Consider the following 18,545-nt stretch of genomic DNA (forward strand, 5'->3'; position numbering starts at 1 on the left):
ACTGATTGATTTGCAGATACGGAAAACTCCCTGCACCCCTGGGGTAAACCCCACGTGATCAGGGTGTGTGACCCTTTTAATGCATTGTTGGAGTCGATGTGCTAGTGTTTTGTTGAGGATTTTGGCACCTGCATTCATCAGTGATATTGGCCTGTAATTTTCTTTTTTGTGATATCTTTGTCTGGTTTTGGTATCAGGGTGATGGTGGCCTCATAGAAGGAGTTTGGAAGTGTTCCTTCCTCTGCAGTTTTTCGGAATAGTGTCAGAGGGACAGGTGTTAACTCTTCTCTAAACGTTTGGAAGAGTTCCCCTGTGAAGCCATCTGTCCTAGACTTTCGTCTGTTGGGAGTTTTTAAATTACGGATTCAACTTCAGTGCTGGTGACTGGTCTGTTCATAGTTTCTATTTCTTCCTGGTTCAGTCTTGGCAAATGGTGCCTTTCTAAGAAATTGTCCATTTCTTCTACATTGTCCTTTCTGTTGGTGTACAGTTGCTCACAGCAGCCTCTCATGATCCTTGTATTTCTGTGCTGTTGGTTGTAACGTCTCCTTTTGCATTTCTGATTTTACTAATTTGGGCCCCTTCCCTTTTTTCTTGATGGGTCTGACTAAAATTTATCAATTTTATTTATTTTTTCAAAGATCCAGCTTCCAGTTTCATTGGTCTTTTCTAGCTTTTTTAGTCCCTATTTTGTTTATTTCTGCTCTAATCTTTATTTCTTTTCTTCTAACTCTGGGCTCTGCTTGTTCTTCTTTCTCCAGCAGCTTTAGCTGTGAGGTTCCGTGGTTTAACTGAGATTTTTCTTGTTTCCTGAGGTAGGCTTGTGTCGCTATAAACTTCCCTCTGAGAACTGCTTTTGCTGTGTCCCAGAGGTTTTGGACTGTTGTGTTTTCATTTGTCTGAAAGTACTTTTTATTTCCTCTTTGATTTCTTCCGTGATCCACTGGTTGCTCAACAGCACACTGCTTAGCCTCCAGGTGTGTGCAGCTTTTTTCTTGTAGTTGACTTTTAACCTTACAGCCTTGTGCTCAGCAAAGATGCTTGGTGTGATTTCAGTTTTCTTACATTTCCTGAGGCTTGCTTTGTGGGCCAGCACGTGGTCGATTCTGGAGGATGTCCCACGTGCACCTTCCTTGAGGAAAACGTGTGTTCTGCTGCTTTCAGATGGAGTGCTGTGTAGACATCAGTCAGGTCCATCTGCTCTGATGTGCCGTTTAGGGCCTGTGTTTCCTGACTGACTCTGTCTGGGTGATCTGTCCCCTGATGTAAGTGGGGTGTTAGGGTCCCCCACTATTACTGTGCTATTGTGGATTTATCCTTTTATGTCTGTTAACAGTTGCCTCATATATTGAGGGGCTCCCACACTGGGTTCATATGTATTTACAGTTACTACATCCTCTTCTTGGATTGATCCCTTGAGCATTACGTAGTGTCGTTTGTCTCTTGTAGCAGTCTTTAAAGTCTACTCTGTCTGATACAAGTATTGCTACTCCAGCTTTTTTTGGTTTCCTTTTGCATGGCTTATCTGTCTCCATCCCCTCACGTTCAGCCTGCAGGTGTCTCTGGCTCTGGAGCGGGTCTCTTGTAGACAGCATATATATGGGTCTTGTTTTTATATCCATTCAGCCAGACTGTGTCTTGGTTGGAGCATTTAATCCGTTTACATTTGAGGTGATTGATACATATGTTCTTATTTCCATTTTGTTAATTGTTTTGGGTTTGTTTTTGTAGGTCTTTTTTTCTTTTCCCTCTTCTTTTTGTTCTCTTTCCTTGTGTTATGATGACTAGAGAAGTTCCTTTCACATGTGTTGTAAAGCTAGTTTGGAGGTGCTGAATTCTTTAGTTTTTGTTTATCTGTGAAGTTTTTGATTTCTCCATCAAATCTGAACGAGAGCCTTGCTGGATTAGAGTATTCTTGGTTGTAAGTTTAGTCTATTCTTGGTTCCTTCTAGTGTGTTACTCATTTCAGTAATTTTATTCTTCAACTCTGTTTGGATATTCTGTATATTTTCCAGCTCTTTGCTACAAACTTCACTCTGTGCATCCATACTCTTCCTGAGTTCTGTGAACACCTTCACCATCATTACTTTAAACTCTTTCTCAGATAAGTTGCCTATCTCCTCATCACTTATTTCTTCTGGGATTTTATCTTATGCCTTGGCCTGGGAGACATTCCTCTGCCACCTTATGTTGTTTGTCCTTCTATTTGTATTTTCAGGTAGGTTACGTTTCTTGACCTTGGAGAGGTGGCCCTCTGTGGGAGACGTCCTGTGCGTCCCAGCAGTACACTGCTCTCTTGTCACCCAAGGGCCAGGATCCAGCCAGTCCCAGTGTAGAGTCTGGCCTGTTTGTGGATTCCTCCCACAGGCTTCAAGATTGTTTTCTTATTTCTGGTACCTGCCCCTGGTGGGTGAGGCTGGACTAGAGGCTTATGCAGGTTTCCTGGCAGGAGGAGCTGGTGCCTGCTCACTGCTGGGTGAGGCCTGGTCCTGGGCCTCTGGTGGGTGGGGCCGTGTCTAGAGGCCTTTGTGGCTCAGGAAGTCTGCTGATGGGTGGGGCTGCGCTCCCACCCAGTGCGTTGTTTGGTCTGAGGCTTCCCTACAGGCTGTTGGGTGGGGCTAGGTTGGTGCTAATGATCCAAGCAAGGTGTCAGCCTCCAAGAAAGCTCATGTAGGTGAACACAATTAATTAAACTTAATTAGGAAAGTGTACTTTGTTATTAAGCATAGGCAGGTGCAGGACTAGATTTGGTTGCCTCCATTAAGAGAACAAGTTTACTTAGAATGCTTCTGGTAACAGACTGTGTGAAACTTACTGGTATTTTTGACAAACTTTCTATCAAATTCTAATTAAAGTTCTTCTGACTTCAGCTGACTTTGGGATGCTTCAGAGGGCCCCCGAGATGTCTTAGAGAAGGACATGAAGCTAACTAGGCCTGGCTGCTGTGCAGAATAGCGGGGAAGCGGTCAAGCGAGTGAGGAGGGGTAAGCCTCCTTCGTCGTCCCACGCCTCTGCCTCGGGTTATGTGGATAAAGGTCGTTGGTGTGGCCGTCCTAGGAATAACGGGAAGTTTCTGTCCTGGTATAACAGTCGTGACTCTAGTTAGAATGTCGTGTGTCACAGCAGCTTGATAAAGCACCGCTGTCAGGAACACTGTGATCCGATCGTGTCCTTTTCAGGTCTTTGTCATCCACAGGCAGTTAGGCTGATGCTTTGCAGAACTGCTTCACCTTCAAGAGGATCCACAGAGAAGACTTTGACAGGTACAGGCTTCTTTTAAATTGTACTGACGAGCTGGGCGGGATATTTAAGACATCTGATGAAAACTGATTTCATAAAACTATTGGTAACAGGGATCGACTGCATAGGACTGAGTGAACTGATGAATGCGGTTGTAATTTTTTTGGTGGTTCGAAGTATTACTGGCTTTTAATCGACTGTTTTCTCCCTGGATTGTTTACCAGATGTTTCCTTCCCCATCAGTACTGCCCCCAGTGTCAGGACAGAGAGAGAATTTTCTAACGGAGTCGTCGGGGTGCAACTACGCACGAGGGGGAGCAAGGTGTGCTGAGTCTGCTGCTAAAAGCGCGTGCACGAGGCTCGTGTAACAACCAGGCATGAGTGATAAAGTGTAGGGCCTGTGAAGCGCCTCCCGCTGACACACCTCTGAGCCTGCTCACGACGTCCGATCAGTTTCCCCCAACATGGATAACGAGGCAAATACAAAGGAGGCCTCACACCGAGGGACGTGGCCTGAACCGGGACAGAGCCATCCCCCCAGCATCGAGGGGCAGACGTTGTGATCATCAGTGCTTTCCACTGAAAGGCTCTCCGTCAAAAGGAGAAATGATGGAAAAATCTGCACACACATACGGGGAGCCCATTCTGGCTTAGGTACGGTTTAACTTACAATTTACTGGCCAAAGTGGCGTGTTTTATGACATTTTGGACACGCACTGCACACCTGCTCTGGCCTTGAGGAGGGGAATGCACCTGAAAGTCAGACTGAACTAACTGTGGTTCAGACGTCCCGGGTAAACTGGGCGGCCACTGTGGGTGTGATTTCAGACACGTTCCTCTGTTGCTGAGAACTCCACTTTTTTGAGCTGTGTCAGACTAAGGCACCACCAGCCATTCTCAAAGTAGCGTCTGCTGGCAGGGGGCAGCTGCAGCCTTACGACCTCAAAGGCCTCCTCTTGTAAAATTAAATCTTTAGCCAATAAAATTGCTTTAGATCAGATGTTAGCAGAGAAGAGGAGACATGTGTAGTGGCCAGTAGCTTTTTAAAATTTTTATTTTTATTGAAGTACAGTCAGTTTACAATGTTGTGTCAATGTCTGGTGCACAGCATCATGTTTCAGTCATACATGAACACACATATATCCATTTTCATATTTTTTCCACAAGTTACTACAGGATATTGAATATAGTTCCCTGTGCTGTACAGTATAAACTTGTTGTTTATCTATCTTATATACAATAATTAGTATATGCAAATCTCGAACTCCCAATTTGTCCCTTCCCACCCCTTTCCCCCCTTGTGAGCATACGTTTGTTCTGTATGTCTGTGAGTCTGTTTCTGTTTTGTAAATAAGTTCATTTGTCTTTTTTTTTTTTTTAGATTCCACATATAAGTGATAACGTATGGTATTTTTCTTTCTCTCTCTGGCTAACTGCTCTTAGAATGACAATCTCCAGGTCCATCCATGTTGCTCCAAGTGGCCAGTAGCTCTTGTTACGTATATGTTGACACTACGTTAAAAGTTAAACCCTGAGATAAGTAAGTGGACAACTGGCTCCAAGTCTCCCCCAAAGTGCCAGGTCCAGACTGGTTTTCAGGCTTCCTCTCCTGAATTCCTCAGGGAATGAGATCTTAATCATACAGGACTCAGATCCAGGACTTGGAACTCCAGAATATTTCCAACTCCACAACCATTCCCCAAACTGAAGTTGGGCTCTACCCCATTTCAGCAGGAAGTAGCCAAGTGTTGTCACCCCACCCCCTGAAAGATGTGGGGAGAGATGACACAGGACTGGAGACTGAAACGGAGTTGACAGAGACCCTCTGTCCACAGCGTCATTCCCCTCCTCGTCCAGCACCCGCTCTCCTCAGGACCGAGCAGCATCTCAAAAGTAGGGGATTATACCCGAGGGGGACCCTGTGGGATCCTCCCAGGTCAGACCCTCCTGCATCCTCTGCTGCAGCTCCCCTCTGAAGGACCAGATACCAGTATCTCATGCTTACTTCCTGAGGTTTTCAGATGCTCAAAACCACCAGCAGCAGGAAGAAATGAACTATTGACACAGAGCGCATGGCCTCAGCCCTTCCTAGCTCGGGGCTGAGCGTCAGCCACCCTCCTCCATACACATCAGCCGGCCAGAAGATTGTGCACAGCTGGTCACGGACCCTGAAACCCTCTCCCTCAGCTGCCCTTTAAAAATGCTCGGCTGAAACCCTCGGGGAGGCTCTGGGGTGTGAACCACCCTGTCCTCCTTGCTCAGCCATGTGGTAAACCTTCCTCTGCTCCAGACCTGGAGATGTCAGTTTGTTTGGCTTCAGTTTGTGTCAGGCACGTGGACTTGCCTTCGGGAACAGGCTCAGCTGGATGTGGCTCGGCTGGGCCCCTGGGGCCAAGTGTCCTGGTGGAGGCTCCTCCTCCCGCACTCATCATGGCACCGACAGACATGAGCACAGACAGGGACAGTTTCTTCTAGATCCTTCTATCAGCCAAAGCACGGGCAGCCCCGAGTCAAGCAGAAATATGCCCCACCCAGTCGGCATGAGGAACTTCGGCATCAGAGAGAAAGGTGAGCAGCTGGGGTGGGCCTCATAGACGTCCCAGGTGCACGAGTTTCCTGCAGCTGCTCTAGCTGACTGGCTGTCCTCGGTGTCTGCGGGGGCTGGTTCCAGGACCACCCCAGGCACCAGACCCACGGACACTCCAGTCCTCTTGTGGAATGGTCTGATATTTGCAGATTTTCACGCAAGTGCTCCCTACGTGACTGACAATACCGTGCAAATGCCGAGGAAACAGTTGCCAGCGAGCAGCAAATTCAAGTTTTGCTCTTTGGAACCTCTGGAATTTTTCCCCCAAGGATTTTCCATCTGTGGTTGGTTGAACCCGCCGGTTTAAAGGGCTGACCATACCACAAACCTATTGGTTTAAAGCAACACAAACTTCTGCCCTTAGGTCAGAGGTCCTAAAACCAAGGTTTCAGTAGGGAGTGTCTGGGGAGACTTGAGAGGGACCCTTTCTGACTGCTCGTTCGTCCACACTCCAGGGCTCCTGGCCCCCGCCCTCTGAGCCAGCGCTCAGGCGGCCCGCCCACTGCCTCCATCACTGTGTCTCCTGGCTCTCACCCTCCTGCTGCCCCGTCCTCGGAAGGCCCCTTACGATGACACAGCCCACCCAGGCAATCCAGCCACCTCTCCCTCTCAAGACCCTGACCGTAGCCACCTCTGCTCAGTCCCTTCGCCAGGTGAGGTCGCAGTCACAGGCTTGGGGACGAGGCAGGAGGTCCTGCTGCCCATGGTAAGTACGCGCGTGGCGTGGATGACCCTGTGGCCCCATCAGAGGAAGTGCTCTGTCAGACGCTTTCCACCGGGTCTACCCAGCCGCGTGGATAAAGCGTGAAGTGCGGGCGCTGCCTTCCTGCCGGGGACCAAGGGGTGGATGGGTCAGTCTGGGCTCCGGGCTCCGTTCCCTGCTGGACACATGGCCCTGCCGGGAGGAGGCAGGGTCCCTGAGCCCCACCCGGAGCTCACTCTAGTCATTTCTGGCAAATCACTCACTTTGGCCACAGCAATGACTTTAGAAGCCCCAAGAGGTTGCTGTCCTGTGTGGCCCTGACACCCGGGCTGCGATCTGAGGCTTCACTGGCTGCCCACCCCGTGTCGCTGGAGAGTTTGTGAACCAGGAAAGGTCAGGAAATGCAAAGGGTCGGGAAAAGCCACTCTGGAGGGCCAGGGAGTCCTCCTCAGCTGCACGTTCAAGGAGAAGCTGGTAGGTATTTGGTTTAGAAAACCCCGCAGACGGAACCAGAAAGAGAAGACTGAAAACCATTGTCCTGAGCCTCCCGTGCCTGCCTTGTCACTCGGTACAGGCACCAGTGACTCCGTCACCCAGCTTATCACGCCCGTGTCTGGTCTGTCTCCCTCAGGGCTCAGCAGCCCCAGCAGTGATGCCTGCGTGCCTGCCCAGAGCTCACGGGGATGGGGGCGTCGTGCTGCTGTGAGAATTAAGTGGAAAAGCACTCCATCTGGCACGGAGTGAGGTCCAGTGAGTAAGCACCATCATTACGTTATGTCAACTGACTGGAAAGGCTAGAAGTGGGCGAGCTGCCTGCAAAGCATCTTCCAGAGGGAACGGGCAGAGGGCACAGGTCACGGCGTGCGCCTGCCCGCAGCCCAGCCTTGGCCGTGCCGGGGCCCAGGCCAGTTCATGCTGAGGACCTGAGGGCTTCAACAGCCTCCAGAACAGCCCCCAGATGGTTAACTTGGACATCTGGGTGGGCACCCCCTAGTCTGACTGTAAAATCACTGTGATCGGGGAACGACGGCTTGTGGCTGGAAATGGGGTGAAAAGCGCCAGCCCCACAGCTGTGGGCTCACGGGCACGAGACCAGCAAGTACGTGCACGTGCATCCACGTGTGTGCACGTGCCAGCTGCACACGTGAGCAGACATCTTCAGACAACACCAGGCCAAGCGTGGAAACAAGTGCCACCGTCCCCTGCGCCCCAGGTCAGAGCACAGCGCCCGCGTCCGGGGACCCGACTCAGAGCTGCTCCCTCCCGGACTGTAGTTCTTTGGAACCATGTTAATCCGGGTGAGCGTCACCAAGCTCACCGTTACTCACCTTTGCTATTTCACCTCATCCCTTCAACTTTCTGAAACCATTTTGCTTCTTCCTAAAGTGCGCCCTTTGGAGGCGGACGTGGAGTTGACTGGTGGTGGCAGTCAGTCTGGGGGCTTGGCTGGCGTGTGCGGCGGGGAGGGGCCCCGAGGGCGAGGAGGCCCCTGAAGCGGCCCATCTTATCTCCCTGTCAGGTCCAAGTTCCCTCAGAGGTGAATTTCCCGACTGCGATCTCGTCTTCTTCCCACTCTCACTTCTGACTCGGCTGGCTTCTTGAACTGGAGTCTCACTTCTCGTCATTCTCAGTGCTTTACCCTCAGCCCCTCCCTCCTCCCGGGCTCGTCCCACGTGTGTCGGACCCGCCTCTGCCTTGTCCTTTGTGTAACACAATCTTGTAGGTTCTTCTTGTTTCTCTGGGGCTCCTGTGTGATTGCTGTGACCAGGTTTCTTTTTAAACTTATCCACTGACTTTCTAACTTCAATGACTGTATTTTTACTTCTAGAAGTTATTTTTCAAAACTTTCTGGTCAATGTTGTTGGTTTCATTTCTCCATTTTCTAATAACCTTGTTTCTCTAAACCTGCTCAGCGTGCCTTACGTCATGCTGTGTCCACCGTCCTGTGCAGGGTTTCCCTCGTTTAATCAGTGTTGCCCCTCAGGGGTCCTCGCTCTCTGCAGGGGTCGTGGTCCAGGCCCACCCTCCCCAACAGTCTTTACTTTCTGGCCGGTTTGCCGACCTGGCTCCGGGCCCCTGGGGACTGGAAGGCGGCTAAGGGGAGCTGGGCCCCAGGCCCCAGGGTCCCACCCGACTTCTACGTTCCATCATCAGTACTGGCAGCAAGGACCCTTCTACTTCGCCACCAGCTTGGGGGCGTGTGTGTATGTCCCCGACGTCCTTATGCGCCACAACCGGGGGGACGAGTACACGACACCACAGCGCTGGAATCAAGCTTTCATTCAGAAAGACACCTCCTCTCATCCCAGCAGGTCTGGAGGCGCGGACCTGAGTCAGCAGGGACCAGGTGACCCCAAGCCCGCAAGCACTGGGCACCCCTCGGCAAGTCCCCTCAGCGGCTGCTCCTTCCTAGAAAGGCTGTGTGAGGGCGACGATTATGGCTGAGACCATTTCACACCCCCAGGAGGGTTAAATAAAAACGTGAAGACGTAGCTCGTGTCCAGAGCGTCAGTCACAGAGCAGCTGTGCCTGTCTTCACAGCCTGCCTTCTCTGACCCGCCCGCTGGTCCAAGGCCTGCCTTCTCTGACCTGCTGCCTTTTCCAGATGAGCTGTAGGACGACTTCCCCGAGTTGTGAAAAGAGCTCTTCAGAATTCTGATGGAAATCAGTTTTGGCTCAAGTGTGTAAAGTGCTTGGGGAGCTGAGGCGTCCGGACAAAATTAGGGCTCTCATCCCGGAACACAGCCCCGGCCCCAGCAAACCTCCCTTGACTTCCCTCAGCCGAGAGCGGACGGTCGCTTGTCCAGGCTCTGAGACCGTCATGTTTGACCCCTGGTCTGGATGGGGTTACAACGTACACTGTTAGGCTTATTACCAACACTGTCAGTGAAATATTAATTTCTAATTAGATATCGCTGGAGTATTTAAGTGCTTTGCTTCTGTGTTCACTTTATAAGCGGGCATCTTGCTGAAGTTCTGGAATAACCCACAGCTTTCCCGGCTGTCACTTCATCTACAATAACCCAAGTTACGGCTCCTGAAATACCCGAGTGCGTCACAGAAGAGTGGTGAGTGGGCGCCCTAGTTTTGTTCCCAACTTTAACAGGCACATGTCTCATGTTTCATAGTAACTTTGCTAATTTCATCTTCCTTTAAACATACTGTGTAACAAGTTTTATCAGGAACGGAAGCTGAATTATATTTTGAGGCATTTACCGAGTATATGCCTTTCCACCTTTGTTCTACAAATACAGTAAAACGTGTATTTTTGCCACAAAGCCAACTGTGTATTTCTAGGATGCGTGCTAGCCTACTTGGTCGTGGACTGAAGTTCCTGTAATACACAGCTGGTGCTGATTTGTTCATAACTCTTTAAGACTTTTGAACCTTTAATTATTTCTTACTTTCTCTGACAATTTTTGGTACGGGGTTCATGCTACCCGTATAAAATGAATTAGAATGTTTTTCTACATTCTGGGACAATTTAAATAGCTTTAAATATTTTCTCTTTGAAATGTTTAGACAATTCACCTGGAAAACACCTGGAATTAAAGTCACTTTAAAAATTAATTTTCATGCTTTTATAAAGATGTCAATGGTTTTCTATCACAGATTCCTTGAGACAATTCTGATCATTTGGCTAATTTATAATCCGTCTCATCCAGATTTTCAAATTTACCAGCATAGAGCAATAGGGAACTTAGGATTTTTAAAAACTTTCATTTATCCTGAATAAGTACCTTGCTCTTTGTGCGCTCCTGGCTCTGTCTTTTGCTGTCTGTACACACAGCAGTTTCTTCAGTTCCGTTCAAAGCATCTTCTCCTGCTTTTAATAGTCGTTATCTCGACAGTTCCCCAAACATTCTTTTATCCTTCATTTTTGTCTCCATTTTACTTAGTTCCTGTCTGGTCTTTATTTCCTCCCTTCTGCTGACTTTAGGTTTTGCTCCTCCGTTTCTGACTCTTCCCGGTGCAGGTCAGGCTGTTTATGGGAAGGCCTGTGTCGCTGTGAATGCCCCTCTCAGAGCTGCGTCTGCTGCGTCTCAGAGCCTTGGTATCGTGTTTTCAGAGCTTTCATTTTTCTAACTGTGGACACTGAAATGGAAGATTCGACTCCATTTCTAGTGAAAATGTAGGAAACGTTTATTCACTAGGTCCTCCGTCCTACCTCAACCTCAGGGTCCCCTTAGTTCTCAGTTTTGACATCAGTTAACACAGTCTCAACCAGATGCGACCGGGTTCCTGCTTTCCCCGTTACTCGTTGTGCTGAGCTCAGCATTTCACCCCATTTCATAAGCAGAGTCACAGTGATTTAAGCCTCCGTGTGTGTTCATTGCAGTCTCTGGTACGAGGCTGGTTTAATAAACTCGATCTTCTTAGCCTTCAAGCTGAACAGAATGACCCGAGTTCTCAGGACTAGGACTGAGTGGTGTGCCTTCAACACCTGCCAACCTGAGAGAGTCCATCCTGCTGTCTGCACCGTGACAGGAACGTTCACAGGCATGCATTCTCGGACCACAAGTGCCCTCCCCAGACCTGGAAGGTGGGTCCCACTGACCTCTGCCATCGTGTGAGGCCAGTGTGGTTTCTCCCCTCTTGCAGGAAACTGGCTCTGGTCTGCTTTGTCTCTGCCCCGGTCACATGAGCCCTTGTGTCTAATACAGGACCTCTTCTCATGGGTCCCAGAGTGAAGAGCCCTTGTCCCCACTCAGATCTGCCTCTGAACAAGGCCTCCACGCCGCCGGCCCTGCCTGCCTCTCAGCATAAGCGTCGGGCCCTCCGGGACCCCGCTGCCAACACCAACTCGTCCCCTGAAGCACGGACGACGGTTCTTGTCTCTGATGCTCACTGTGGCTTCTGCGTCTTCAGTCCCTACAAGTGTCACTGTGTCCACCCGAGCCTGTTCCTACTATGTCTGCTGCTTCACATCCGCATGGGTTCTTACGCTTCTGAAGAGACGCATACTTTCCTGAAAACTTTTCTTGATTCTGAAATGAGCTTATATACTGATAGAGCATAATTTTTATGAGACTTGAGGATAATTTGTTTTGTTTTTCAGTATCCAACCCAAGACCCGAGTCCCCCCTGCCCTCCAGTTCCTTCACTCATCTTTGGCTTCGGTGACAGACACCCTGGGTGTTGGGACCATGCAGTTAAAATTACGTACTCCTGCTGCAGAAAGGGAGATCTTTCATACAGTGAGAGAAGGACGCCGACATCCAGCCTCGCTCCCACACAAACACCAATTTTATTACAAATCACATAATTTTTACAAACAGTCAACCCATGCCGTTAGTTCTGGAAACCCCACCCTGTGCGTCTCCACTGCCTCAGCTGAGCTGAAACATTCTAAACCTTACACAGCTTGTACAGGCTGCATTTTGCAAGTTAAAAAAATGTTCTATTTTTCATGATAAATGGTGCTACTCATAACTTCACTTGGTAGACTTTTAGTTAGTTTGGTGATTTTTACAGTCGGACAAATAGCAACATGTCTATAATATCTCTAAGTAATAATCCAATCTAATGGTTTGCACCGGAGGCCAGGGAGTTGGATTTTGTCAAACCCAAATTGAACAGAGTTGAATTTAGGTTAATACAGAGGAAGGCGTGCTCTGGGTGCGTTGTCCTTTGTATTTCCTGAAGCATCAGATGAATTGTAAACAGTTCAAAGAGCTTCTTGTTACTCCTGTAAGAGAACGGGCACAGGAATCACACACTTGGTGTAAATGCGGGGACACGGGTGGAGAAGGGGGGCAACACAGAGACAAAGGTGCCAAGACAACCAAGCAGATTCCATGAAACAGGCTTAACGTGGAAAAGGACTAAGGAGAAAACAATTTTTTGTAACCCTGAAAACTGCACTGTGTCCGTTACCCAAGCATGGAGGGTTTCCCCAGGAATCAGAAACGTCCGAATGACCACAGCAAGACGCCTCCCGCACAGAAGGTCAGAAACGAGGGGTTCTTACTTGATCTTGGAGAGCTTCTGTAGAATAATGCTGAGCTTTTCCAGGATGTGGAGGTCGAGCTTCGGGGCCCGGAGCAGCACGGAGCAGGTGCGGAAGAAGAGCGAGGTGCTGCAGGCCGCCAGGAAGGGCCGCAGGGACCCTGCCGACAGGACGGGCCAGGTGAGGGGCTGAGGGGAGCTGGCCGGCCGGGGGCCAGGACCGGGGGGGCTCATGAACACTCACTGGCATTTTCACCCTTTCCACACTGAAACTCGGGGCAAAAACACCATCATATGGAAAATTACTGGCTCTGGTTGAACATGCTAACCAAAGGGAGGGCCATTTTCCTGACATCAAACTTCCACTGAGCAGAATTCAGAAGAAAATCCATATGTGAGAGACGCCAGTAACATACGTGGCCTGTTTAAATACTTAGCAACAGGACATTTTGTTGGGGTAGTAATTGTTTTTTAATGGAAGGAGGAGCCAATGTAACGGCTGGTCTTTATTGGAAAAAATGGGGTAGTAATTTTTTGAAAAATGAAATTCTTAAATTTATGGTTTTTAAGTGTTAATGACAGGCCATATAATCCCTGAAAAGGGAAGAACTTTTTAAGCATATAAGGAAAAGGGGGAAAGATTCTTAAAAGATTGAAAAATTTTATAAAATAAAATTGTTAAAATGTAAAAAAGAAATAGAGCTTTTGTCTTTTATTTTTTTCTAAAAAACAACAACAAAAAAAAGGGAAATACCAAACTTGTGGGATGGGGAGCAGAAATCTTGTAATGTATTTGCCAAAAGCTTAATATTTTACTAGAAAAAAGAGCTCTTACAAATCACTAAGAAAAAGACGTGGCCCCAACACGTTTAGTATGAGCACGGCGCACACGGCAGCAACTCACAGAATAAACACAGGACAAACATCCACCCTGGGGAGGGGTGGAACAAGTGGAATTTGGCAGATATGTATGAAAGGCCTTAGGTGTGTGTCCCCTGACTCAGCACCCCTGCCTTCAGACTGAGGGGCACGAACGTGGAACTGCACGAGCAGGAGGCGCGGCCCTAACAGTGAGAGGCGCGCGCTCTGGGGAACAGAAGGCGCACGCCGGCTTCCACGGTGCGCAGCACTGGTCGGTAACCAGAGAAGCTCGAGCAGAACATTAAATCGTGGCCTTTAAAACAGAGTCCCCTGTACACTCAGAGGCTCCCACAGTGAGTACAGAATTTATTGCAAACACAAGTAAGTGAACAAAGGACGCAAAATGAGAGCCCTGCACTCACCGTTCTCTGTGAGGCCAGCTGAGTGAAGCGGATTATCCAGTAATGAAACCCGCAAGCCCAAACCCGAAACCATCAAGTCAGAGGAACGCTGTGACGGAACAGTGAGACCTGTGTGCGAGACGTCGGCTGTGCCCTTCACACGTGGCCACCTGGGGAAGAAGATGCACCACTGCCCCCAAGAGTAACCAACACAGCGTCCACACACGCATCTGGTGGGGGGGCCTGGAGGGGAATGGAGGAGTTGGCGGGGGATGGCTGGGATAGTGGAGTATGGAGCGGATGAAAAAGGGATGGAGTAAGATGGTGGGGATGGAGGGATGAAAGAGGGATGGTGAAAGATGGTGGGGGCTGTCCAAGGAGATGGAGAGGGAAGTGAGGGATGGTGGGGACTAGCTGGGATGGAGGAGGATAGTGGGGAATGGCGGTGATATTGGGAGATGGAGAAGATGGAAGGATATGGTGGGGATGGAAGGGATGGCATGGGAATGGTGGGTGATGGTGGGGATGGAGAGGATAGCAGGGGTGGCTGGGATAATGGGGGATTGGGGGATGGAAGAGAAAGGGAGAGGATGGTGGGAGAGCTGGGATAGCTGGAATGGAGAGGGATGGTGGGGTTGGTGGGGGATGAAAACGGGATGGAGTAAGATGGCGGGGGTGGTTGTGATGGGGGATGGAGGGATGAAAGAGGGACGGTGAAAGATGGTGGGGGATGGCCAAGGACAGCTGGGATGGAGGGCGATGGCTGGGACAGTGGGGGGGTGGGGGAGAGCTGGGATGGAAGAGATGGTGGGGTAGGGAGGGGGATGGCTGGTATGGTGCGGAATGGAGGGGGTTGGAAGGGATGGCGGGGGATAGCTGGGATGGCCAGGGATGGAGGAGGACGGAGAGGTTGGTGGGAGATGGCTGGGATATCGTGGGTGAAAGAAGGATGACGAGGGATGGAGGGGGAATGAAAAAAGGATGGAAGAGAAAGATGGGGATGATGAGGGGATGGTTAGGATGGTGGGAGAGCTGGGGTGGCTGGGAATGGAGGCAATGGAGAGGGATGGTGGCTGTGATAGTGGGAGGATGATGCGAGATGGCATGGATGGTGAGGAATGTCAGGGGATGGCTGAGAATAGAGGGGGCTGGGATGGAGGATACGGCAAGGATGGCAAAGGAGATGGAGGGGGCTGGTGGGAGATGGTGGGGCTGCCTGAGATGGAGGGAATAGTGTGCGATAGCTGGGGATGGCGGGGGATGGCTGGGATAGCTAAGATGGCTGGGAATGGAGGGGGATGGTGGGGATGGAGGGGATGGCGGGGGATGACTGGGAGGGTGGGGGATGGTACAGAATGGCTGGGTGGTGGGGAAAGGAGGGGGATGATGGAGGATGGGTGGGATGGTGGGGGATGGCTGGAATGGAAAAGATGGCTGTAATGGAAGGGGATGGAAGAGATGGAGGGGATGGTGGGGGATGGCAGTGCATGGCTGGGATGGAGGTTATGAAAGAGGGATGATGGGGGATGGAAAGGGATGACACGGTAGGGAGGGGGATGAAGGTTATGGCTGTGATGGTGGGGGAAGGAGGGGGATGATGGGGGATGGTGGGAATGGAAAAGACAGTATGGATGGCGGGGGATAGGGATGGAGGGGACGGCAAGGGAGATGGTGGAAGACGGGGGATAGAGGTGATGGCGGGGATAATGAGGGATGGAGGGGGATGGCTAGGATGAAAGGGGATGGTGAGCGATGGCTGAAAATAGATGGGGATGGAGGGGATGGCTGCGATGGTGGGGATAACAAGGGATGGAGGGGGTAAAAAAGGGATGGTGGAAGATGGTGGGAGATGGCAGGTGACAGCTCCAATGAAGGAAGGTGGGAGGGTGTGGAGGGGGTTGGCTGGGATGGAGGGAGACAGTGGAGGGTGAGGGGGGTGGCTACATGATGGTGTGAATGCCCTCAACGGTAACAAATGGCACACCTAAAAATGGCTGACATGGTCAACTATTTGTGTTTTTAACCATAATTAAAAATAAAACTATTTCAAAATAAATGAAGAAAAAACTAAAGTGATGTGTGGATGGCATTTTTAAAATACTTTAGAGAACAAGAAAAAACAAATCTGCTTTTCACCTGTCCAGGATTAAACTTCAGAGAAGGTGTCTACACAGGTGTCCTCAACTTCCGAACGTTACACCCTGAAGCCCCCGAACCACGCTGGGCATCAGCCCCCGAGCCGGGCAGCCCAGCACCACCCCAGGGTCCCCTGCAGGTGGTGCTGCTGTCTGGGCACCAGGGCCCCTTCCCCTGCTGGTGCACTAGGGGCAGGGCCACCCAAGCCCCCCTCCCACTGCCCCCCCACCCCGGCCATGACCCGAGGCTCTGGCAACAGGCAGTTAGGAAAGAGCAAGTTGCAGAAAACAAACAACAAAACACAGGACTCAGGAATTCTGTGACCGCCTCTCTGGCTCTCCTGTTCCTTTTCCTTTGTTATTTCACCCAGTTTTTACTCCATGTCATTCTTGTAATCTAAGAAATTTTCTTTTGATCCAATAATTCCACTTTCAGGTCTATTCTCCCAAATAAGCTCCTACATGTGCACATTAACTTTTTTTATAAGTAAGTTTGTGAAGAGAAGCACTGTTTGAACCATAACAAACACAATAATAATGAAAAAGATTGAAATGTTGGGAGAATTACCAAATTGTGACAGACACACAAAGTGAGCAGATGTCGCCGACAGACTTGCTGGAGGCAGGGCCATGACAGACCTTCAACTTGCAAGAAAGTGAAATATTTGCAAAGTACAATTAAGAGACACAAGCTTGTAAATAAATGTATATATATCTGGATAATAGGCTTTTTGGTTTTTTGCCAGTTTGTACTTTTCCAAATTTCTATTATTTTTATAATAGAAATAAATTTTACTTAGACACAAACTCAAATCCTTCTACTTGAACTATGCCTGACAAGAAAAGGAAAGTGTTCTTTGAAACAAAGTAAGACTCAAGTTCTCACACAGCTAAAACCAGTGAGTAAGGGCTTCACCAGCGACAGGAGGGAAAACCAGAAACCACAGCCTTTCTGTAAGCCCACGACCGGCTATGCATGGCTGCGCCCAGACGGCTGCAAGCAGAAGCCCTCCGCCCAGGAGCCCGCGCTCAGGACGCGCTGAGGGCGCAGACCTGGGTCCACGCTCACGGCAGGGCGTCCTCGCAGCGCGTGGGGACCCGAGCGGGGCTCTGGCCGCCCCTCTGACCTGGGGCTGGGAGCGGACGCCGGGCCCCCAGGCTTCCCGAGTCCCGCCCAGCACAGAGGGCCATCACTCTCCATACGCACGTGACAGCACCACCCACCAGGAGGCCTCCGGGTCACAGCCACCCACACCCAAGCAGCACTCGGGCCTGCAGAACAAGCACAAGGATGGCCGTCTTGACAGCCGAGTGCGGAGACGGCCGCGGTGGACCCGCGCGGCTCCTCTGCGGCCGCGGCTCCTCCTCACCCTGCCCGGGCTCTGCCGCAGGCCCCAGCCCCAGCCCCAGCCCCGACCCCGACGGTTTAGGTGCTGCCCCTGTGAATCCAATAACCTTTTCAACTACAAGGTGTCTCAGTTTACCATCTTACAACACCATTAAAAACACCAGAAAAGGAAATAAACATACAAAATTCAAGTCCAATGTTTAAAATTATCACTGGAGTTAACCGACATGAAACTACTGTCAAGTCACTACCCGGTTTCCCTTCTGTGCAGGCTCCCGGGGAGCCAGTCCGGCCCCCGGAGGCCCGGGGCTGGAGCTCAGCCCCCTGGCAGCTCCTTCCAGCCCCTCAAGGCCCCAGACGGGCTCAGAGGAGGCCTGAGACCCGGCACCTCACACGGGCCACCAGCACCCAAACGCTGAGGAGACAAGCCACCTGCAGACCAATTCCACCGAGGTTTCTTTTCCAACAATTTTCCCTGTGAACTTAAAAAACAGCATGTGGAAAGTATGTATATAGTGAAATGAGTTTAAAAAAACAGAACATAAAACCAACGGTGAAGTTACTGGCTGCATTTTGATCCATCACTCATTCACCCCTTCAACAAATTTCACTGGCAAACACCAGGTACCAGACTTACAGGAAAAGTACAAAATATACCCAGCAAATAGATAAACTCTGTCCAGTATCATCAAAGATCTCCCAAAAGTTCCCCAACACTGAGAATAGCGCGGCTCCCCAGCCATCTCCTCAGTGGGTGACAAGAGGGTGAGCCCGGGTGAGTGCGGCTAGGGCAGGGCCCTGGCGGCCCGCAGTCTCGCGCAAGTGCCTGAAGCCACCTTTGGCTGCAGGGTGATTTCTGTCTCTGACAGACACACGCGGGCAGATCTGTTCTGAAGGACAGACATCGACATCTGAAAGATTTCTGTTTTCCTCAAAAAAACAAAAAACAAAAAACAACCACACCAAAAAACCGTGACACTAGACAGAACTCTACCAACCTAAATAAACAGTAATCTTGAGATACCGTTTCTCAGTTTACCCATTTTTCACTTTTTGCTCCATACCTGATGTAGTGAATCAAAATCCAAAGCCTCAAGCTTGCTTACTGGCAGCCAGATGCCCATGGGCAGTCTAATGTCTGTCTCACAAGTGACAAATAGCAAGAAACACTATAAAGTCCGTCACAGGAAACAGATGGACTCTGGGGCAGGAGCAAACCTCCACCAGGGAGAGGTGCTCCCCGCGTCGCCCCTCCAGGACCCACAGCCCAGTGTCACGTCCAAACTCCAGGTCGCCCGGCCTCGGGGCCCAGGACCAGCTC

The 18,545-nt window shown here is 50.2% G+C and overlaps 1 protein-coding gene across 4 annotated transcripts in view; it reads right to left on the reverse strand.

Annotated features, from left to right (window-relative positions):
- Positions 1-11,754: 11,754 nt before the first annotated feature.
- CCDC138 (coiled-coil domain containing 138) overlaps positions 11,755-18,545 on the reverse strand; it is a 34,389-nt gene continuing 27,598 nt past the window's right edge. For 3 of the 4 annotated variants that reach the window (XM_072951210.1, XM_072951209.1, XM_072951208.1), the window contains 2 exons: positions 12,502-12,640; positions 11,755-12,219 (listed from right to left, as the gene is read on the reverse strand). In XM_072951210.1, the coding sequence (XP_072807311.1) occupies positions 12,054-12,219; positions 12,502-12,640 (305 nt within the window). In that variant the 3' untranslated portion in view covers positions 11,755-12,053. Of the gene's footprint in view, positions 12,220-12,501; positions 12,641-13,798; positions 13,912-18,545 lie in introns of those variants that run through there. The other variant, XM_072951211.1, reaches the window with a different exon arrangement.

The sequence above is a fragment of the Vicugna pacos genome, chromosome 28, assembly GCF_048564905.1.
Source record: "Vicugna pacos chromosome 28, VicPac4, whole genome shotgun sequence".
NCBI lineage: Eukaryota > Metazoa > Chordata > Mammalia > Artiodactyla > Camelidae > Vicugna > Vicugna pacos.